Below are 24,238 nucleotides of genomic sequence, written 5' to 3' on the forward strand. Positions count from 1 at the left end.
AATTGAACATATTTGAAATAAGCCTATGAAGGGAAAAAGTGAATGGAGCTAGAAGTTAAACTTGTTCAAAACAAGGTTACAAATACGAGGGGCATATAGTAACCACTGTCTCTAGGTCTGGCAGCAAGAAATTAGTTGACAGCAAGAAAAAGCTTCATTTGAGGTTCAAACGTAAAATAAAAATATTAATGACAAATGTGTCTTGATTGCTTCTGTGTGCCAGGAACCATTCTAAGTACTTTATATTGATTAACCATCTGGGGTAAGTACTGTTATCATTCCCATATAACAGATGGGGGAAGTCATTTGTCCCACATCACACAATTGGTAAGGACATAACCCTAGGCAGTCTGATCTAGATCTCAGAGTGTTAACCATTCCCAGGATCTACTATCTCACCTCCACCTCGGATATAGATTGATTTTTATGTGATTTTTAAATCAAATTGAAGGAGAGGAGTTTTGCTTTAAAAATTATTTTTAAAAATAGGCTGAATAAGTAGGAAATAAAGGTTGACTAAGTTGACTGCACAATTCAGCTCTGAAAACCAAGTTAATTAAGCCCATTAGGTGCACACATAATTTGCACAAACTCAAGTTTCAAAAGTCAGTTTTCAGTTGTTGTACCCTCACTATTTCATATGCAATAAACATTCTCTCTTCTTTTTCACTATAAGAGGAACATCATTTTTCAATTTTCACAAGCTCGATTCAAGTAGGTCCCCAAAATCCTTTAACATTTGTGACCATTGGTGTACAAATGGTCGAAGCCCTTGATTGTCTTCCTAAAAAATAAGGGAAAAAAAAAACGATAATAAAAAACCTTATGCCATTCAAGTAAAAATATTGTGACTTCTTCTTCAGCTGCCCAGTGAAGCATTTCCTGAGGAGCTCATCGAAGTTGCTGGTTCATTTCCTGAGGAGTTCATTGGACATCTTCCTTGGAGTTGACAGTTTGCTGACTGCTCTACAGAATTTGGACTCATGCATACCCACAGTTGTGAAAGTAGGTAGAAAGCCAGGAACTGCGTGGACTGGACACCACAGAGCAATCTGACTTTGGGCATACTTCATACAACACTCATGAAAATGTGGAACTGCTGAGATCAGCGAAATCTGTAAGTTTCTGCGGCCAGGGGACCTGCGCCCCTCCCTGCCAGGCTCAGTCCTGTGGGAGGAGGGGCCGTCAGCTCCGGGAAGGAGAAGGGAGAACTGCAGTGGCAGCCCTTATCGGAAACTCATTCTACTGATCCAAACTCCAACCATAGATAGACGGAGACCAGACACCAGAGAATCTGAGAGCAGCCAGCCCAGCAGAGAGGAGACAGGCATAGAAAAAAAACAACACGAAAAACTCCAAAATAAAAGCGGAGGATTTTTGGAGTTCTGGTGAACATAGAAAGGGGAAGGGCAGAGCTCAGGCCCTGAGGCACATATGCAAATCCCGAAGAAAAGCTGATCTCTCTGCCCTGTGGACCTTTCCTTAATGGCCCTGGTTGCTTTGTCTCTTAGCATTTCAATAACCCATTAGATCTCTGAGGAGGGCCCTTTTTTTTTTTTTTAAAAATCCTTTTTTCTTTTTCTAAAACAATTACTCTAAGAAGCCCAATACAGAAAGCTTCAAAGACTTGCAATTTGGGCAGGTCAAGTCAAGAGCAGAACTAAGAGAGCTCTGAGACAAAAGGCAATAATCCAGTGGCTGAGAAAATTCACTAAACACCACAACTTCCCAAGAAAAGGGTGGTGTCCGCTCACAGCCATCATCCTGGTGGACAGGAAACACTCCTGCCCATCGCCAGCCCCATAACCCAGAGCTGCCCCAGACAACCCAGTGTGACGGAAGTGCTTCAAATAACAGGCACACACCACAAAACTGGGCGTGGACATTAGCCTTCCCTGCAACCTCAGCTGATTGTCCCAGAGTTGGAAAGGTGGAGCAGTGTGAATTAACAAAGCCCCATTCAGCCATCATTTCAGCAGACTGGGAGCCTCCCTACACAGCCCAGCAGCCCAGAACTGCCCTGGGGGGACGGCACTCACCTGTGACATAGCACAGTCATCCCTCAACAGAGGACCCGGGGTGCACGGCCTGGAAGCGGGGCCCACTTGCAAGCCTCAGGAGCCATACACCAATACCAAGGACTTGTGGGTCACTGGCAGAGACAAACTGTGGCAGGACTGAACTGAAGGATTAGACTATTGCAGCAGCTTTAAAACTCTAGGATCACCAGGGAGATTTGATTGTTAGGACCACCCCCCCTCCCTGACTGCCCAGAAACACGCCCCATATACAGGGCAGGCAACACCAACTACACATGCAACCTTGGTACACCAATTGGACCCCACAAGACTCACTCCCCCACTCACCAAAAAGGCTAAGCAGGGGAGAACTGGCTTGTGGAGAACAGGTGGCTCGTGGACGCCACCTGCTGGTTAGTTAGAGAAAGTGTACTCCACGAAGCTGTAGATCTGATAAATTAGAGATAAGGACTTCAATTGGTCTACAAATCCTAAAAGAACCCTATCAAGTTCAGCAAATGCCACGAGGCCAAAAACAACAGAAAATTATAAAGCATATGAAAAAACCAGATGATATGGATAACCCAAGCCCAAGCACCCAAATCAAAAGAGCAGAAGAGACACAGCACCTAGAGCAGCTACTCAAAGAACTAAAGATGAACAATGAGACCATAGTACGGGAGACAAAGGAAATCAAGAAGACCCTAGAAGAGCATAAAGAAGACATTGCAAGACTAAATAAAAAAATAGATAATCTTATGGAAATTAAAGAAACTGCTGACCAAATTAAAAAGATTCTGGACACTCATAGTACAAGACTAGAGGAAGTTGAACAACGAATCAGTGACCTCGAAGATGACAGAATGGAAAATGAAAGCATAAAAGAATGGGGAAAAAATTGAAAAAATCGAAATGGACCTCAGGGATATGATAGATAATATGAAACGTCCGAATATAAGACTCACTGGTGTCCCAGAAGGGGAAGAAAAGGGTAAAGGTCTAGGAAGAGTATTCAAAGAAATTGTTGGGGAAAACTTCCCAAATCTTCTAAACAGCATAAATACACAAATCATAAATGCTCAGCGAACTCCAAATAGAATAAATCCAAATAAACCCACTCCGAGACATATACTGATCACACTGTCAAACACAGAAGAGAAGGAGCAAGTTCTGAAAGCAGCAAGAGAAAAGCAATTCACCACATACAAAGGAAACAGCATAAGACTAAGTAGTGACTACTCAGCAGCCACCATGGAGACGAGAAGGCAGTGGCACGATATATTTAAAATTCTGAGTGAGAGGAACTTCCAGCCAAGAATACTTTATCCAGCAAAGCTCTCCTTCAAATTTGAGGGAGAGCTTAAATTTTTCACAGACAAACAAATGCTGAGAGAATTTGCTAACAAGAGACCTGCCCTACTGGAGATACTAAAGGGAGCCCTACAGACAGAGAAACAAAGAAAGGACAGAGAGACTTGGAGAAAGGTTCAGTACGAAAGAGATTCGGTATGGGTACAATAAAGGATATTAATAGAGAGAGGGGAAAAATATGACAAACATAAACCAAAGGATAAGATGGCTGATTCAAGAAATGCCTTCACGGTTATAACATTGAATGTAAATGGATTAAACTCCCCAATTAAAAGATATAGATTCGCAGAATGGATCAAAAAAAATGAACCATCAATATGTTGCATACAAGAGACTCATCTTAGGGACACAAAGAAACTGAAAGTGAAAGGATGGAAAAAAATATTTCATGCAAGGTACAGCCAAAAGAAAGCAGGTGTAGCAATATTAATCTCAGATAAAATAGACTTCAAATGCAGGGATGTTTTGAGAGACAAAGAAGGCCACTACGTACTAATAAAAGGGGCAATTCAGCAAGAAGAAATAACAATCGTAAATGTCTATGCACCCAATCAAGGTGCCACAAAATACATGAGAGAAACACTGGAAAAACTAAAGGAAGCAATTGATATTTCCACAATAATTGTGGGAGACTTCAACACATCACTCTCTCCTATAGATAGATCAACCAGACAGAAGACCAATAAGGAAATTGAAAACCTAAACAATCTGATAAATGAATTAGATTTAACAGACATCTACAGGACATTACATCCCAAATCACCAGGATACACATAATTTTCTGGTGCTCATGGAACTTTCCCCAGAATAGATCATATGCTGGGACATAAAACAAGCCTCAATAAATTTAAAAAGATTGGAATTATTCAAAGCACATTCTCTGACCACAATGGAATACAATTAGAAGTCAATAACCATCAGAGACTTAGAAAATTCACAAATACCTGGAGGTTAAACAACACACTCCTAAACAATCAGTGGGTTAAAGAAGAAATAGCAAGAGAAATTGCTAAATATATAGAGATGAATGAAAATGAGAACACAACATACCAAAACCTATGGGATGCAGCAAAAGCAGTGCTGAGGGGGAAATTTATAGCACTAAACGCATATATTAAAAAGGAAGAAAGAGCCAAAATCAAAGAACTAATGGATCAACTGAAGAAGCTAGAAAATGAACAGCAAACCAATCCTAAACCAAGTACAAGAAAAGAAATAACAAGGATTAAAGCAGAAATAAATGACATAGAGAATAAAAAAACAATAGAGAGGATAAATATCACCAAAAGTTGGTTCTTTGAGAAGATCAACAAGATTGACAAACCCCTAGCTACGCTGACAAAATCAAAAAGAGAGAAGACCCATATAAACAAAATAATGAATGAAAAAGGTGACATAACTGCAGATCCTGAAGAAATTAAAAAAATTATAAGAGGATACTATGAACAACTGTATGGCAATAAACTGGATAATGCAGAGGAAATGGACAATTTCCTGGAAACATATGAACAACCTAGACTGACCAGAGAAGAAATAGAAAACCTCAACCAACCAATCACAAGCAAAGAGATCCAGTCAGTCATCAAAAATCTTCCCACAAATAAATGCCCAGGGCCAGATGGCTACACAGGGGAATTCTACCAAACTTTCCAGAAAGAACTGACACCAATCTTACTCAAACTCTTTCCAAACATTGAAGAAAAGGGAACACTACCTAATTCATTTTATGAAGCTAACATCAATCTAATACCAAAACCAGGCAAAGATGCTACAAAAAAGGAAAACTACTGGCCAATCTCCCTAATGAATATAGATGCAAAAATCCTCAACAAAATACTTGCAAATCGAATCCAAAGGCACATTAAAAAAATCATACACCATGACCAAGTGGGGTTCATTCCAGGCATGCAAGGATGGTTCAACAGAAGAAAATCAATCAATGTATTACAACACATTAACAAGTCAAAAGGGAAAAATCAACTGATCATCTCAATAGATGCTGAAAAAGCATTTGACAAAATCCAACATCCCTTTTTGATAAAAACACTTCAAAAGGTAGGAATTGAAGGAAACTTCCTCAATATGATAAAGAGCATATATGAAAAACCCACAGCCAGCATAGTACTCAATGGTGAGAGACTGAAAGCCTTCCCTCTAAGATCAGGAACAAGACAAGGATGCCCGCTGTCACCACTGTTATTCAACATTGTGCTGGAAGTGCTAGCCAGGGCAATCCGGCAAGACAAAGAAATAAAAGGCATCCAAATTGGAAAAGAAGAAGTAAAACTGTCATTGTTTGCAGACGATATGATCTTATATCTAGAAAACCCTGAGAAATCGATGATACAGCTACTAGAGCTAATAAACAAATTTAGCAAAGTAGCGGGATACAAGATTAATGCACATAAGTCAGTAATGTTTCTATATGCTAGAAATGAACAAACTGAAGAGACACTCAAGAAAAAGATACCATTTTCAATAGCAACTAAAAAAATCAAGTACCTAGGAATAAACTTAACCAAAGATGTAAAAGACCTATACAAAGAAAACTACATAACTCTACTAAAAGAAATAGAAGGGGACCTTAAAAGATGGAAAAATATTCCATGTTCATGGATAGGAAGACTAAATGTCATTAAGATGTCAATTCTACCCAAACTCATCTACAGATTCAATGCAATCCCAATCAAAATTCCAACAACCTACTTTGCAGACTTGGAAAAGCTAGTTATCAAATTTATTTGGCAAGGGAAGATGCCTCGAATTGCTAAAGACACTCTAAAAAAGAAAAACGAAGTGGGAGGACTTACACTCCCTGACTTTGAAGCTTATTATAAAGCCACAGTTGCCAAAACAGCATGGTACTGGCACAAAGATAGACATATAGATCAATGGAATCGAATTGAGAATTCTGAGATAGACCCTCAGATCTATGGCCGACTGATCTTTGATAAGGCCCCCAAAGTCACTGAACTGAGTCATAATGGTCTTTTCAACAAATGGGGCTGGGAGAGTTGTATATCCATATCCAAAAGAATGAAAGAGGACCCCTACCTCACCCCCTACACAAAAATTAACTCAAAATGGACCAAAGATCTCAATATAAAAGAAAGTACCATAAAACTCCTAGAAGATAATGTAGGAAAACATCTTCAAGACCTTGTATTAGGCGGCCACTTCCTAGACTTTACACCCAAAGCACAAGCAACAAAAGAAAAAATAGATAAATGGGAACTCCTCAAGCTTAGAAGTTTCTGCACCTCAAAGGAATTTCTCAAAAAGTAAAGAGGCAGCCAACTCAATGGGAAAAAATTTTTGGAAACCATGTATCTGACAAAAGACTGATATCTTGCATATATAAAGAAATCCTACAACTCAATGACAATAGTACAGACAGCCCAATTATAAAATGGGCAAAAGATATGAAAAGACAGTTCTCTGAAGAGGAAATACAAATGGCCAAGAAACACATGAAAAAATGTTCAGCTTCACTAGCTATTAGAGAGATGCAAATTAAGACCACAATGAGATACCATCTAACACCGGTTGGAATGGCTGCCATTAAACAAACAGGAAACTACAAATGCTGGAGGGGATGTGGAGAAGTTGGAACTCTTATTCATTGTTGGTGGGACTGTATAATGGTTCAGCCACTCTGGAAGTCAGTCTGGCAGTTCCTTAGAAAACTAGATATAGAGTTACCATTCGATCCAGCGATTGCACTTCTCGGTATATACCCGGAAGGTCGGAAAGCAGTGACACGAACGGATATCTGCACGCCAATGTTCATAGCAGCATTATTCACAATTGCCAAGAGATGGAAACAACCCAAATGTCCTTCAACAGATGAGTGGATAAACAAAATGTGGTATATACACACGATGGAATACTACGCGGCAGTAAGAAGGAACGATCTCGTGAAACATATGACAACATGGATGAACCTTGAAGACATAATGCTGAGTGAAATAAGCCAGGCACAAAAAGAGAAATATTATATGCTACCACTAATGTGAACTTTGAAAAATGTAAAACAAATGGTTTATAATGTAGAATGTAGGGGAACTAGCAATAGAGAGCAATTAAGGAAGGGGGAACAATAAAAAAAAAAAAACATTGTGCATTCAGGAAGGGGGTGACCAGCAGAGCTTTAGTTGATAGTGGTTTGCACTGCAGAGACAATAAGTTACCTGAGAACACGTTTCAGGAAGGCTCGCCAGAATGGTGCTTTAGTTGTTGACAATAGGGGAAACTAATGAAATAATCCAAATACCTCAGATTGGAATGTTATTTATTTTAATACTGTAGAAGTTCTGAGGGAGGCAAAGGAACCCGTGGGCATGGGGACTCTCTCATTGGTAGGTTTTGCTGATGTAGCCCTTGCCCCATGGAAGCAGGTACTTCTGAGACTGAGAAGTGAATGTGGGGATGCCCGTGGGCCAAAGAGTGCCAGTGATGATTAGTGAGAGAAGTGGCGGCATGCAGAGAGAAGCTTGTTTTGTGGCATCTCATTTTATATTTCTCTGATTATTAGTGAAAGAACCTGTGCTCATTTTTACCAGGGTTTTTTCCAACATGTCTTTTTCTTATTTTAAAAGGAATTGTTTTTATGTTCTGAATATCAGTCTTTGATGATGAATAATACAAATGTATGCTTCCAGGCTGTGGCTTATTTATTTATTTTTTTTAATGCAGTTTTTGAGATATATTCACATCACAGTATCATCACGAAGTCAATTTGAGAACATTTTCATTACTCCAAAAATCACCACCACAACAAAAAAACAAACATCCCTTACCCCTAAAGCCCCCCATTATTGACCTTTAGCATTAGTGTGGTACATGTTACTGCTGATGAAAGAATATTGAAATGTTATTGTTAACTATAGTCCATAGCTTGCAATAGGTGCATTTCCCCCCATATACCACTCTATTATTAACTATTATATTTGTTCTATTTCATGAAAGAATTTTTTAATATTTGTACTGTTATTCAGTCATCTTCCACCACAAGGTTCACTGTGTTCTAAAGTTCCACGTTTTAATCTCTAGCTCTCCTTCCAGTGACATATATATATGACTCTAAACTTGCCCTTTCAACCACAGTCAAACTCATAATTCAGTGTTATTAATTATATTCACCATAATTAATATTTACATAACCTCTATCCATTTCCAAACATTTAAATTCAACCTAGTTTTTTTCTTTCTAATGCAATTTTATTGAGATATATTCATACACCATACAAACCATTTGAAGTATACAGTCGTTGGCTCACAGTGTCATCACATAGTTGTGAATACATTCCCATGATTAATTTTAGAAATTTTCATTACTCCAGAAAAGAAATAAAAAGAAAAAAGAACCCAGGCAAGATAGCAGCATAGAGAGGTGTGGAATTTAGTTAGTCCTCTAGAGCAATTAGTAAATAGCTAGTAAATAGTCTGAAACAATTGTTGGGGGACATCTGTGACTGTTCACACATCATACACCAGTCAGGAATGGGTGGAACAGCTGAGATTGCAGCATAAAGTAAGTAAAAACTGTGGAACCATCACCCCTCCTCACCAGCATGGCAGGCCAAGCTGCAAAACTTCACTGTGTGAGAAGGAAGCAGTCCCTGTCAGAGCAGAGAGGGGTAGCTCAGCCGAGTTCCAATTGTGGTTTTAATTTAACAAATTTGGACTACTGAAGATAACATACAAGCACAGATAGGCACTGAGTAAACAGGAATCTGTGGTTCCTCCTGGCAGAAAGGAGGCAGGGCAGAAGAATAAAAAGAAATACATACACACACATAACTAAATAAAAACAGGCTTCTGGAGACAGCTGAGCTCACAGTTCTGGTGAACGGCTGTGTCCACAGAGAACTGGGGGCAAGCTCCGGTTAACCAGTGAAACTGAGGAGCTGGAGACAGGCTCTGAAAAGGGGCTTTTGCTCTTTTTCTATTTTTTTCCTCTCATTCTAAACAGCGCATGAGAGAAAGCCTCAGACATTTTCAGTTGACAGCAGCTGACCCTGGCAAGAATGAAGTTAAGAGGGTCAGAGAGACAAAGGAGGAAGTCAAGTGTAGAAGAGAACTCCCTATGGGGTGTATCTTCCCTAAGAAAAGGGGTAAGGCCCAGCTCAAGTGAGGGCCCTCCCTCAGGGAGCTCAGATCCCAGGGCCTGGGGGAAAAGAAACAAGCCAGAAATAAGCTTGGCTTTTGACACCCTCGGCCCCTAGTGAGGACTGGGTCCACTGAATTAAAGGGACTGTACCTCTTTACTCTGGTAGGGAGCTGCAGGCTGAAAAGTGCCACCTGCTGGGCAGGATAGGAAAAGCACTGAGTCTAGAGGCCTTGTGAGAAAGTCTGACAACCTGCTGCTCAGGGAAACTTGATACTGAATACACTTTCCTCCTGAGACCTGGGCCCGTCTGATCTGGGAAAGTCTGATTGGGGTAATCAAGGAAACCAGATGCCTAGATAACAAAAAATTATGTGTCACATTGGGAAAAAAGAAGACACAACTCAGTCAAAGGAACAAAGTTACACTTCAAATGAGATACAGGAGCTGAAACAACTAATTATTAATCAAATCTAAATAAAAAAATCAAATCAGTGAGTTAAGGGAAGATATGACAAGAGATGAAGGATATAAAGAAGACATTGGGCAAGCTTAAGGAAGAAATCAAAAGTAAAAAAACAACTGGCAGAACTTACGGGAATGAAAAGCACAATACAAGAGATAAAAAACACAATGGAGACATACAACAGCAGATTTAAAGAGGCAGAAGAAAAGATTCATGAACTGGAGGCCAGAACATCTGAAATCCTACACACAAAAGAGCAGATAGGGAAAAGAATGGAAAAATGTGAGCAGCATTTTAGGGAATTGAATGACAACATGAAGCACATGAATATACATGTCATAGGTGTCCCAGAAGGAGAAGAGAAGGGAAAAGGGGCAGAAACAATAATGGAAGAAAGAATCACTGAAAATTTCCCATCTCTTATGAAAGACATAAAATTATGGATCCAAGAAGCACAGTGTGCCCCAGATAGATCCAAACAGATCTACGCCATGACAGTTAATAATTAGATTATCAAATGTCAAAGACAAAGAGAGAATTCTGAAAGCAGCAAGAGAAAAGTGATCCATCACATACAAGGGAAGCTCGGTAAGACTATGTGTGGATTTCTCAGTAGAAACCATGGAAGTGAGAAGGCAGTGGTGTGACATATTTAAGATACTGAAGGAGAGGAGCTACCAACCAAAAATTCTGTATTTGTTGAAACTGTCCTTCAGAAATGAGGGATAGTTTAAAATATTCTCAGACAGATAGACACTGAGAGTTTGTGAGCAAGATACCTGCTCTGCAGGAAATACTAAAGGCAGCACTACAGACAGATAGGAAAAGACAGGAGAGAGAGGTTTGGAGCACAATACTGAGTGGCAGTAACACAATAATGTAAGTACATTGAACAAAGACGACTGTAAGATTGAGGGAGGAAAGTTAGGGGTAGGTAGGGTGACGGGGGAAGGAGAGAAATAAAGATGGACTGTATAACTTAGTGAAACCTAGAGTGGTCAATGATTGTGATTAAATGTACAAATGTTTTTACAAAAGGGAGAACAAATGAATGTCAACTTTGCAAGGTGTTTAAAATGGGGTAGTATTGGAGGAAAAAAATGCAATCAATGCAAACTAGAGGTTATAGTTAACCATAACATTATAATATGCTTCCCTGATTGTAACAAAGGCAATACACCAAAGCTAAATGTCTATAAGAGGGGGGATATAAGGGAGAGGTATGGGGATTCTTGGTTTTGGTGGTGGTGTCTGACTTTTTAATTGTATTTTAGTTTAATTTTATTTTTTTCTTTTGTTTTTTAGTTGTCACCATTTTTCTTTCTTTTTCTTTTTTCTTTTTTCACCTCTTCCTTGTTCTTTGTGGAAGAAATGGAAATGTCCTTATATAGATAGTGGTGGTGAATACATAACTGTGAATACACAGGGGACCACTGATTGTTTACCTAGGATGGAATGTATGGTGTGTGAATAAAACCATGGAAAAAATAGAGGGATACAAGTGCTGGAGAAAATGTGGAGAAAGGGATGTACCTAATCACCATTGGTGGGGAAGTAAAATGGTGCAGCCCATCTGGAGGACAGTGTGGTGGTTCCACAGGAAGCTAAGCATGGGGTTGCCATATGGTCCTGCAACTCAGTGATTGGGTATATACTTGGAAGAACTGAAAAGAGGGACACAAATGGATGTTTGTACAGTGGCGTTTATGGTGTCAGTATTCACGATTTGCAGTGAATGGAGGTGGACTAAGGAAATTAACCCTCACGTTTGTGGCCAACTGATTTTTGAAAAGGGAGCAAAGGCAACTCAATTGAGAAAGAATAGTCTCTAACAAATGGTGCTGGGAAAACTGGATCTCCATTTGCAAAAGAATGAAGGACCCATACCTCACACCTTACACAAAAAACAACTCCAAGTGGACCAAAGACCTAAATATAAGAGCCAAAACTATGCAGGGAAGCATCTTCAGGACTTGTGTTAGCTAATGGCTTCCTGGCACCCAAAGCACATTCAACAAAAGAAAAAATAGCAAAACAGGACCTCATCAATATTGAAACTTTTGCACCTCAAAGGACTTTATCATGAAAATAAAAGGACAACCCACACAATGGGAGAAAATGTTTAGAAACCACATGTCTGATAAAAGTTTAATATCCAGAATACATAAAGAAATCTTTCAACTTAAAAAAAGGCCAACCCGATTAATAAATGGACAAAAGAATAGTCTCTCTCCCAAGAAGATACACAAATGGCCAAAAAGCATATGAAGAGATGCTCAACATCATAACCATCAGGGAAACACAAATCAAAACCACAGTGGGATACACTTACATACCCATTAGAATGGCTGTTTAAAAATTAGAAAAGTGTAAGGTTTGGAGAGTATGCAGAGAAAAAGGAACACTCATTCATTGCTGGTAGGAAGGTAACATGGTGCAGCTTCTAGGCAAGGCAGATGGCCAGTTCCTAAGATGGTTAAGTAAAGAATTACCATATTACCCGGCAATCTCACTTCTATGCATATACCCAAAAGAATTGAAAGCAGGGAGTCGAACAGATATTTGCACAATATTAATAGCACCATTATTCATATGCCAAAGATGGAAGCAACCCAAGTGTCCATCAACTGATGAGTAGAAAAAAAGAAATGTGGATTATACATATTTAGAATATTATTCAGCTGTAAAAAGGAATAAAATTCTGATAACATGCGACAATACTGATGAACCCTGAACACATCAAGTTGAGTTAAATAAGCCAGACGCAAAAGGACAAATATTGTAAGAACTCACTGATATGACATAATTAGAATAAGCATACTCAAAACTTCAGAATCTACAATATAGGTTACCAGGGGGGATGTGATGGGGATAGGAAATAGGCAGTTAAGGCTTAAAATGTACAGAGTTCCTATTTGGAAAGATGTAAACATTGTGGTGATGGGTGTTGGTGATGGGAGCACAACATTGCGAATGTAATTATCAGCACTGAAATATATATCTGAATTCTGAGAAAAGGGGAAATGTTAGGCTATATAATAGAATAATTTTTTTTTAATCGATGAAACTGTACCATACAAACAGTAAATCCTAAGTTAAACCATGGACTATGGTTAATAGTACAATTATAAAAATGTGCTTTCATCAATGTAACAAATGTACCACACCAATGCAAGGTGTTGTTAACAGTGGGGTATATGGGAAATCTATATTTTATGCTTAATTGTTCTGTAAACTCACAACTTCTATAATAAATTTTTTTAAAGAACTGTATAAAGGTGGGATGACAGAGGATTACAGGAACACAGGTTGTGTGTGCTCTTGAAGCTAACTTGGTATCAAACCACATGAGACTGTCATAGATTTAGGATGTTAAATTTAAGCCCCATAGTGCCCACAATGTAAGTAATAGAAAAGTATGCAGAGAGGAAATAAATTGTTCTAGAGGATTCACTACAAAAGATTGACTAAATGTAAAAATAGACAGTAATGGAAAAATTAAGAGACAAAAAAGGTGTAAGACTTATGAAAATCATATAGCAAAATGGTAGAAGAAAATTCTGCATTACCCATAGTTACTTTAAACATAAGTGGATTGATCCCTCTATTCAAAATGCAGAGATTGACCTAACTCTGCTGTTTATAAGAGATTGACCTTAAATTCAAAGACACTAGTTGGCTGAAAGTGAAATGTTGGAAAATAATATTCCATGCAAATAGTAATAAAAAGAGAACATGGATGGTCATATTAATATCAGACAAAGTGGACTTTAAGTAAAAAACTGTTAAAAGGGACAAAGAAGGGCACTATGAAAGGATAAAAGAAGAGTCAATTCATCAAAAAGACATAATGATTATGAACATATATGCATTTAACTACAGAACCCCATATGAAACAAACATTAACAGATTTAAAGGGAGAAATAGACAGTTCTACATTAATAGTAGGAGACTTCAATGCACCACTTTTAATAATGGATATAACATCTAGACAAAATCAATATGGAAACAGGACTTAAACAATACTATAGAACAAGTAGACTTAGTAGACATATATAGACCTCTTCATCCGACTGCAGCAGAATACATGTTCTTCTCAAGTGCCTGCAGACCATATGTTAGGCCACAAAACAAGTCTCAATAAATTTTAAAAAACCAACCTGTTAAAAAGTATCTCTCCAACTACAAGAGAATGAAGGTAGAAATCATTGACAGAAGGAGAACTGGAAAATTCAGGAAAATATGGAAAGTAAACAACAATACCCCTAAGCAGGCAATGGAGCAAAGAAGAAATCACAGGGAAAATTAGGAAATATCTTGAGGCAAATGAGAACAAGAACAAAATATATCATAACTTATGGGATGCACCAAAGGAAGTACTCAGATGGGTATTTATTGCTCTAAATGCCTACAGTGAAAATAAGAAATATATTAAATCAGTAACTTAACCTCACATCTGGAGGAACTAGAAAAAGAAGAGGAAACCAAAAACCCAAAGTGAGCAGATAGAAGGAAATAATAGAGATTAGAGGTAAAGAGGTAGAGAATAAGAAAACAGTAGAGAGAATCAATGAAATCAGCAGGTGATTCTTTGAAAAGATTAATGAAAGTGACAGACCTTTAGCTGGACTAACAAAGAGTAAAAGAAGATGTAAGCAATAAAAATCAGAAATGAAAGGGGAGGGAATTAGTACTGACCTCACAAAAATGAAAAGGATTGTGAGAGGATAGTATTAAAAACTGTCAATAAATTAGACAGCCTAGATGAAATGGACAAATTCCTAGAAGCACGTAGACTACTTACACTGACTCAAAAAGATATAGAAGATCTCAACAGACCAATTAAAAATAAAGAGATTGATTCCATAATGAAAAACCTCTCAGCAAAGAAAAGTCCTGGACCAGATGGCTTCACAGGGGAAATTTACCAAACATTTAAAGAATACCAATCCAACTTAAGCTGTTCCAAAATCTGAAGAAGAAGGAAGATCCCCTAATTCATTCTGTGAGGCCAGCATCACCCTAACATCAAAGCCAGATAGAGATATGACAAGAAAAGAAAATTACAAACTAATATATTTGAATAATAGAGTTATAAAAATCCTCAACCAACTACTAGCAGACCAAATTGAACTGTACATCAAAAGGATTATACAGCATGATCAAGTGGGATTTACCCCAGGTATGCAATGGTGGTTCAACATACGAAGATCAGTCAATGTTGTAATATACCACATTAACAGAATGAAGGAAAAAGACACAACACATTATCATCTCAACTGATGCAGAAAAAACATTTAACAAAATTTAGCACTCTTTTTTTGATTAAAAAAAAAACTCAGAAAAAAAAGGAATAGAAAGGAGTTTCCTCAACATGATAAAGAACCCACAGCTAACATCAAACTCAACAATGAAAAACTGAAAGTTTTCCCCCCGATCACGAACAAGAGAAGGGATAGTCTATCACCATTGCTATGCAACAGTCTACTGGAAGTGTTAGCCAGAGCAATTAGTCTGAAAAAGAAACAAAGGATATCCAAATTGGAAGAGAAGAAGAAAAACTATCCCTATTCACAGATGACAGGATCCTATATCTAGAAATCCAGAAGAATCTACAAGAAAGCTACTAGAGCTAATAAACCAATTCATCAAAGTGGCATCGTACAAGAGTAACACACAAAAATTAGTGTTGTTTCTATATACCAGCAATGAACAATCTGAAATGGAAATCAACAATACAATTCCATATATAATAGCAACTAACAGAATAAAATGTCTAGGAATAAATTTAACCAATGACATAATTTGTACACAGAAAACTACAATTCATTACTGAAAGAAATTAAAGATAACCTAAATAAATGGAAATATAATCCATGCTTATGGATTAGAAAACTTAATAGCATTAAGATATCAATACTATCAAAGTGATTTACAGATTTAATGCAATCCTGATCAAAATTCCAACAGCCTTCTTCACAGAAATGGAAGAGCTAATCATCAAATTCATATGGAAGGGCAAAGGACCCCAAATAGCTAAAACCATCTTGAAAAAGAACAAAGTTGGAGAACTTAGCTTTCCCAATTTCAAAACTTATGACAAAGTTACAGTAATCAAAATAATGTGGTACTGTACAAGGACAGACATGAGACCAATGGCATAGAATTAAGAGCTCAGAATTAAACCCATACATCTATAGTCAATAGATTTTTGACAAGGGGGCCAAGGCCACTCAACGGGAAAGAACAGTCTCTTCAACAAATGCTACTGGGAAAACTGAATATCCACATACAAAAAATGAAAGTAGATCCCTATGTCATACCATATACTGTACAAAATGAACTCAAAATTGATCAAAGACTTAAATATAAGAGCTAAACTATAAAAATCTTAGAATATTACACAGGGAAATATATCTTCAGGACCAAATATTAGGCCATGGATTCTTAGATTTTACAACAAAAAGAAAAATAGATAAGTTGGATTTCATCCAAATTAAAAACTTGTGCATCTAAGAACACTATCAAGATAGTGAAAAGACAACCAAGAGAAAGGGAGAAAATATTTGGAAACTACATATCTGATAAGGGTTTAATATTCAACACTACAACCAAAAGACAAATAACCCTATTTTTAAATGGGCAAAAGACTTGACATTTCTTCAAAGAACATAAAGGGCCAAAGGCACATGAAAAGACACTCAACATCAACATCATTAGTCATTATAGAGAAATGCAAATCCAAACCACAATGAGATAGCATTTACCCACTAGAAGTCTACTAGTTAAAAAAATAGATAAAAATTGTTGTAGAGGATGTGGAGATATAGCAACACTTGTTCATTGTTAGTAGGAATGGAAAATCGTGCAGCCACTGTGAAAAACAGTTGGGCAGTTCCTCAGAAAGTTAACTATAGAATTACCATAAGACCTGGCAATCCCAGTTCTAGATATATGCCCAAAAGAATTGAAAGTAGGATCTTGAACAAGTATCTGTACACCAATGTAGCAGCATTATTCACAATAGCCAAATGATACGAGCAACCCAAATGTCCACAGAAGATGAATGGATAAACAAAATGTTGTATATACATAAAATGGAATATGACTGAGCCTTAAAATGGAATGAAGTTCTGATACATTCCAATATATGGATGAATCTTGAAGATATTGTGTTCAGTAATAAGCCAGTTAGAAAGGGACAGATAGTATATGATTCCACTTATATGAGATAGCTAGTATATACAGATTCATAAGACAGAACGAATATATGTTACCTGCAGTAGGGGTAGAGGAAATGGGGAGTTAAGGCAAAATGGGTGTAGAGTTTCTGTTTGGGGTGATGGGAAAGTTCTGTTAATGGATGGTGATACAGGTAGTGCAACATTGTGTATGTGATTAATGCTTGGTAGTGGCTAAGATGTGAAAGTTTATGTTGTGTATATATTTACATAATTAAAAAATAAAAAGCAACTAAAGAGAATGAGCTCTTGTATTTTTTTGGAGTAATGAAAATGTTCAAAATTGATTTTGTTGATGAATGCACAACTATATGAGGGTACTGTGAACAACTGATTGTACACTGTGGATGACTGTAGGGTTTGTGACTATATCTCAAAAAAATTGAATTGGAGGGAGACAGAAGATTGTACACTGGATGACTGTAGGGTTTGCGACTATATCTCAAAAAAACTGATTTGGAGGGAGACAGAAGAAGATGGTGGCATAGAGAGGAGTGGAAGCTAGTTTATCCCCCTGGAACAACTAATAAACAACCAGGAACAACTAGCAAATAATCTGGAATAACTGCAAGGGGACAAACATGACTGTCCACTCATCATACACGACCAACCTGAATTGGGAGGAATGCCCAAGACTGCAGCATAAAATCTGTAAGTAAAAACTGCAGATCCAAGCCAGAAGCCCCCTCCCCCCACAGCCTGAACTACAAAGCCTTGCAGTGCTAGAGAGCAGCACTCTCCCAGCAAGCGAATATAGCTCAGCTGAGCTCCAACTGGGATTTTAATGAACAAATGTAGACTTCTCAATACAAGATAGAAATACCCAACAAGCAGACAGAGGCTTTTAGTGACGATTGATGTTGGAGAACCGGAGGGTGGCCACGGACTGGCCCTGAAGGGGGCTTTCTGTCCCTTTTTCGGCTCAGTGGAGAAAGTCTCAGCCATTTCAGTTCCCAGCGCTCTCCCGCAAGGGTGGAGATAGCACAGGCAGAGATTATTCAAATGTAAATGACCTCTCCCTGGGGGTGTATCTTCTTAAGAGAAAGAAGGTGGTGCCAGGCTCTACTACCCACCTTCCATTCAGAACCAGACCCCAGAGCCTGGGGGCAAACAGCCATGGGCCACACCTCCTTACACCAGTCTGGATCTACAGGCTGACAGGTGCCACCTGCTGGGCAGAAAAGCACAGTGACCTGAGGCCTCACAGGGTGTATCAATCTTCTAAGACACCCTCAGGGAAACCGGATACTATTCCCTCCTTCCAAGACCCAATCCTCTTCTGGTCTGGGAAAACCTGATTGGGGTAACCAAGGAAACCAGATGCCTAGACAACAGAAAACTACAACCTACATGAAGAAAAATGAAGTTATGGCCCAGTCAAAGGAACAAACTTACACTTCAACTGAGATACAGGAATTTAAACAACTAATACTAAATCAATTCAAAAAGTTTACGGAAGATATGGCAAAAGAGATGAAGCGTATAATGAAAACACTAGGTGTACCTAAGGTAGAAACTGAAAGTTTGAAAAAACAACTGGCAGAATATGGAAATGAAAGGCACAACACAAGAAATGAAAGACACAATGGAAACTTACAATAGCAAATCTCAAGAGGCAGAAGAAAACACTCAGGAACTGGAGAACAAGGCATCTGAAAGCCTACACACAAAAGAACAGATAGAGAAAAGAATGGAAAAATATGAGCAATGTCTCCAGGAACTTAAGGACAAAATGAGATGCAGGAATGTACATGTCATTGGTGTCCCAGAAGGAGAAGAGAAGGGAAAAGGGACAGAAGCAAAAATAGAGGAAATAATCAACAAAAATTTCCCATCTCTTATGAAAGACATAAAACTATGGATCCAAGAAGTTCAGCGTACCCCAAACAGAAAAGATCTAAATAGGCCTACGCCAAAACACTTAATAATCAGATTATCAAACATCAAAGATAAAGAGAGAATCCTGAAAGCAGCAAGAGAAAAGCGATCCATCACATACAAAGGAAGCCTGATAAGACTATATGTGGATTTCTCAATAGAAACCATGGAGGCAAGAAGGAAGTGGAGTGATACATTTAAGATACTGAAAGAGAAAAACCACCAGCCAAGAATCTTATATTCGGCAAAACTACTCTTCAGATATGAGGGAGAGTTTAAAATATTCTCTGACAAACAGACAATGACAGAGTTTGTGAACAAGATACCTGGCCTAAAGGAAGCACTGCAGACAGAAAGGAAAAGACAGGAGTGAGAGGTTTGGAAAACAATTTTGGGAGATAGTAGCACAGCAATGTAAGTACACTGAACAAAGATGACTGTGAGCCTGGTTGAAAGAGGAAGGTTAGCAGTATGTGGGACACCAGAAGGAAAGACAAAAAATAAAGACTGGGACTGTGTAACTCAGTGAAACCTAGGGTGCTCAATGACTGTAATAAAAGGTGCAAATATGTTTTTACATGAGGTAGAACAAATGAATGTCAACATTTCAAGGTGTTAAAAATAGGGTGCAATTGGGGGGAAATACAATCAATGCAAACTAGAGACTATACTTAACAGAAACATTGTATTATGTTTCCTTTAATGTAACAAAGGCAATATACCAAAGCTAGTGCATATGGGAGTTGGGGGCATAGGGGAAGGGTATGGGACTCCTTGCCTTGGTGATGTTGTCTGACTTGATTCTACTTTAGTTTAATGCTATTTTTCCTTTTGTTGCTTTCTAGCTGTCATGTTTTTTTTTCTCTTTCTCTTTTTTCTTTTTCTTCTGTCCCTCTACCTTCTTTGACTCTTCCTCCTTCTTTGTGGAAGAAATGGAGATGTCCTTATATAGGTTATGATGGTGCTGAATACATAAATATGTGACTATACAGGGAAACGATTGTTTACTTAGGACTTAAGTGTTAGGCCTACGTAACAAAACCGAGTCAAAAAAAAAATGGGTTGATGAAGAAACCTTGAGGGCACTATATTGAGTGAAATAAGACAGACACATAAGGACAAATATTTCAGGGTCTCACTGATATGAATTAATTATAATATGAAAACTCATAGACATGAAATATAAGTTATCAGGATATAGAACAAGGCTAAAGAATGGAGAGTGGTTGTTTATTATGAGCAAAATGTTCAACTAGGATGAACTTAAAGTTTGGAAATGGACAGAGGTGATGGTAGCATGTTGTGAGAAGAACTAACAGTGCTGAATTGTGTGTGAAGGTGGTGGAAAGGGTAAGCTCAGAGTCACGTATGTCACCAGAAGGAATGCTGGAGGTATAAAGATGGAAATATATAAAACAGTGAACCCTGTGGTGGACAGTGTCTGTGATTAACTGTACAAATATGAGAAATCTCTCTCATGAACTAGAACAAATGTATGACACTATAAGTAGAAGTTAATAATAGAGAGGCATATAGGAAAAAATATATACCAAATTGCAAACTATATACTACAGTTAGTAGTACTTTAACATTCTTTCATCAACAGTAACAAACGTACTATACCAAAACTATGAAACAATAATGGAGGGGGGGTGGTTAGGGGTATGGGAGGATTTGAGTTTCCTTTTTTTTGTCTTTATTTCTTTTCTGGAGTAATGAAAATTTCTAAAAATTGAAAAAAAATTAATTGTGGTGATGGATGCACAACTGTATGATGGTACCATGGACAACTGATTGTACACATTGGATCTTTGGATAATTGAATGGTATGTGATCAATCTTAATAATAATAAATAATAAATAAATACATATATACATACATACATACAACTGAATTGGAAAAAAGAGAGACAATGAGAATGAAAGGTCATACAAGATCCTGGACTAGATCTAATAATAGAGGAGAAAAGGCTCAAAAGGACATTATTGTGGCTTATGAAAAAATTGAAGTATGGACTATAAGCTTTATATCCATTTAAACTTCTTGAACTTGATAACTGCACTTAAGGTGTATATACAAGTGAATATCCTTGTTCTTAGGAAATGGACATGGAAGTATAATTTGTTCAAGAAGTATGATGCGTGAAACCTGCTCCCAAATGTTCAGAAGATAGATAGAAATATAGATAGATAGATAGATAGATAGATAGGTAGATAGATAGATAGGTAGATAGATAGATAACGTGGTGTGATGGTTAAGTTGTTTGTCAACTTGGCCAGTGTCCAGCTGTTTGTTACTATGAGAGCAAGGAAGGAAGGGAGGGAAGAAGGGAGGAAGGAAGGAAAGAAACAGTAGGCTCGTGCTGTTACCAGGCCTCCACCTGTTCTACTGCTTAAACACACACAAACCCAAGCTCAGGAAATGCAGTTTTATCAACAAAAAGAGATTCCTTTTGCTTCTAGGATTCTTTTTTACTTACGGGAGGTTTACAATGTCTCAACCTGAGAAACTGTCCTCTTGCCATGTTCATGCTTTGGTAGAACACCTTAAGAGCCTTGGCAAATTCTCCATGGTAGCTGACTCGCTGTGGGCACAGCTGACTGGCTGATGGCAGTTGTGCTGTCATCCCAGTTATTTTCAAGGTATTGGAAGACTTATGGGCTGAGACAGAAACAAAGGGTAATATTTATTTATTCAACTATTTATTTATTTTGGTGGCATTCTACTATATCAGCATTTATTAGGCAGCAATTTGGACCCACCCAAAGAAATCTTACAGGGCAAAAGAAAAATCTATGTATTTTGTTGATGAAACAAAAGAGCAAGCACACATCCCAAATGTAGGAAGTTAAGGGTAAGCTAAACACCCAAAATATCCAAAACCTGAGTAGCCTCTCACCTTGCCGACCAGAACCAGTTTTCTCAAGTGATTCTCTGAGAAACACATTTTCCTCTCTTAGGGTTCTGTTAATGTTTCTGAGCAATTCTGTCTCCTGTTTTAACTTGAGCAGCTTCAGATAAAGTTCTGATATCTGGTCTGTTGTAGTCTACAAAAAGACATGTCAGTTTAGTCTTTTATTGGATTATATCCATATCCTTTGAGACTGGCAGTTTTTGCTACCACATGAAAACTTAACTGGAGGGGGCTTAAACCTTACTCAGGCACACAGGAGTAAATCAAGAAAACATTTGGAAAGTGGGAAGGAAACTTGATGATCCCCAAGAAGCTGTCATCTGAAATTTTCTAGTCACCTGTGAAGTCCATTTTAATGTCAATTAAATGTACACACCTGGACTGTTTCCATCCCAGTGGAAGTTTTCTTGGTGTCCCACCATGATGTGGCCTTCACCTGTGACCATGAGGCCCAGCTGAGAGCAGCTCAGTTCGGCACAGCCTTCTACAGTGTGTGGGAGACCAGCAAGGAAAGAAACATCTCAGTTGTTCAGCCCCAGCGCTATGTGCAGATTTTAAACCACATCATCTCATGCTGGACTAGAAAGATCCCAGGAACCCAGGGGAAGATGGTTCCTTGGCCACTGCCATCCTCTCTGACCCTGACCACCTCTCTCTCTGTCTCCTCTGCAGCCCTAGATATACTGATATTTTATCTGACCAAAGAATGCACCATGCAAAAGGTACCTTGAAGAGGTAAATCAACAATTAGAGCATTTGTCTGTAAATAATTCAGAAACTCCTGAGATACATTTAAGGCTGCAAATTGGACAGTCTCTTCAATTTGGGGATTCATGATTTTCCATATAGCCTTGGTATATAAAGTGTTTGGAAGATCATAAATTCTGTAACTGAGAAAAGAGCATAAAATGTACATTAAAGCCAGAGGGACACTTTTGTAAAGAAAAGGATCAGATGAAAAGAAATAAAGATTTACAGCCCATGCATTGGTTAGTTGGTAAAAGATGACCTATAATTGATTCTCGTGATTGCCCCTACAGTTTCTTAGCTATTCAACATGAGTATCATCACTACATGGAAAATATTAAATGTCTAGCAAAAAGAGAACAGGATTTTGATTAATTCTTTCTACTTATGTTAATTTTTTAAATAGCTAGTTGGTTGGTTGATTTTTGTCCTTCAAAGTCTCCCTTTCTTTACTGCTTTATCTTAATATCCTTTTAGCCTAAATAGTTGAAGCCTATCTGGTGTTTCTACCATCTAGTAATACAGCTCTTCCTTTTCCAATTCAAAAAAAAAAAAAAAAAAAAAAAAAAAAAACCTATTCTACTTAGATAATACAGTTTTACTGGATATTCTTTCTGATAATTAAAATGTCTGACTCTACTGCTTAAATCGCTTAAAAGGATCAGTACACACTTCTCTATTAAACAGATGGGTAGAAATAGTTATTTTGGGGTTGAGGAAACAGAGAAACTTAAGAACATTTCATGTATATGCATTTTAAAAACTTCAAGGACGACTCCCTTCCATCAGGGATCATAAAGTAGGTGGTTTGTGAGAAGCAATTCTGCAGTGCAGGCTAATACCCAATCTGAATGCCCCGCTTTGCATCTTCCTTTAGCCACTTGATGCCAAGGCACCGAACAATGTGAATCTGGAAATTGATCTTCTTGCCCAGCAACTCCAATGGGTCAATAACCACAGCTTCCTCACCATGTGCTCTACAAACAGAAAAAGGTTAACACTGATGGCTGGTTAGCCTGAGTCCAAAAAGTTAGGATCTTGATGTCTAAGAGAATTAAATCAAACTCTTAAGAAATAGTTAATTTCATTGAAGAAAGGGTAAGTAATATTACCCGTTGCAGAATTCATACATTCATTCATTTATTCAAGAGACACTTAATGGGAACCCACTCTGCAGGCACTTCAAGGTATGATACGGACCTTCTTCTCAATGAACTCACAGCCTGGAGGAGGCAGGAATATAAACAGCTTCATGTAATAAATGCACCCAAATGTGGGTGCTAAACTAGCCTTGCAGATTTAGGTAAGTGTCCAGTGGACAGAGGGGTTTCCACCTGGGAAGTCCAGCTGGCTGCCCAGATACGTCCTCTTGTGTCATTTTCCTTGGTTAATTCTTTATAGTCCAGAGTCAACATCAGGCCTACAAGTTCAGAAACCAATTTGGACAGCTCTCTGGAGAGGATCTTTCTCACATCAGCCAAGCTCACAAAGAC

At 38.1% G+C, this 24,238-nt stretch overlaps 1 protein-coding gene across 1 annotated transcript in view; it reads right to left on the reverse strand.

Moving 5' to 3' along the window:
- Positions 1-631: 631 nt before the first annotated feature.
- Positions 632-24,238, reverse strand: part of LOC119511265 (kinesin-like protein KIF28P) — an 84,420-nt gene continuing 60,813 nt past the window's right edge. The window contains 7 exon segments of the mRNA XM_037805770.1: positions 632-784; positions 21,564-21,745; positions 21,984-22,131; positions 22,375-22,413; positions 22,415-22,482; positions 22,725-22,888; positions 23,588-23,722. Of these exon segments, the coding sequence (XP_037661698.1) occupies positions 632-784; positions 21,564-21,745; positions 21,984-22,131; positions 22,375-22,413; positions 22,415-22,482; positions 22,725-22,888; positions 23,588-23,722 (889 nt within the window).

Source organism: Choloepus didactylus, chromosome 2, assembly GCF_015220235.1.
Source record: "Choloepus didactylus isolate mChoDid1 chromosome 2, mChoDid1.pri, whole genome shotgun sequence".
NCBI classification, from domain to species: domain Eukaryota; kingdom Metazoa; phylum Chordata; class Mammalia; order Pilosa; family Megalonychidae; genus Choloepus; species Choloepus didactylus.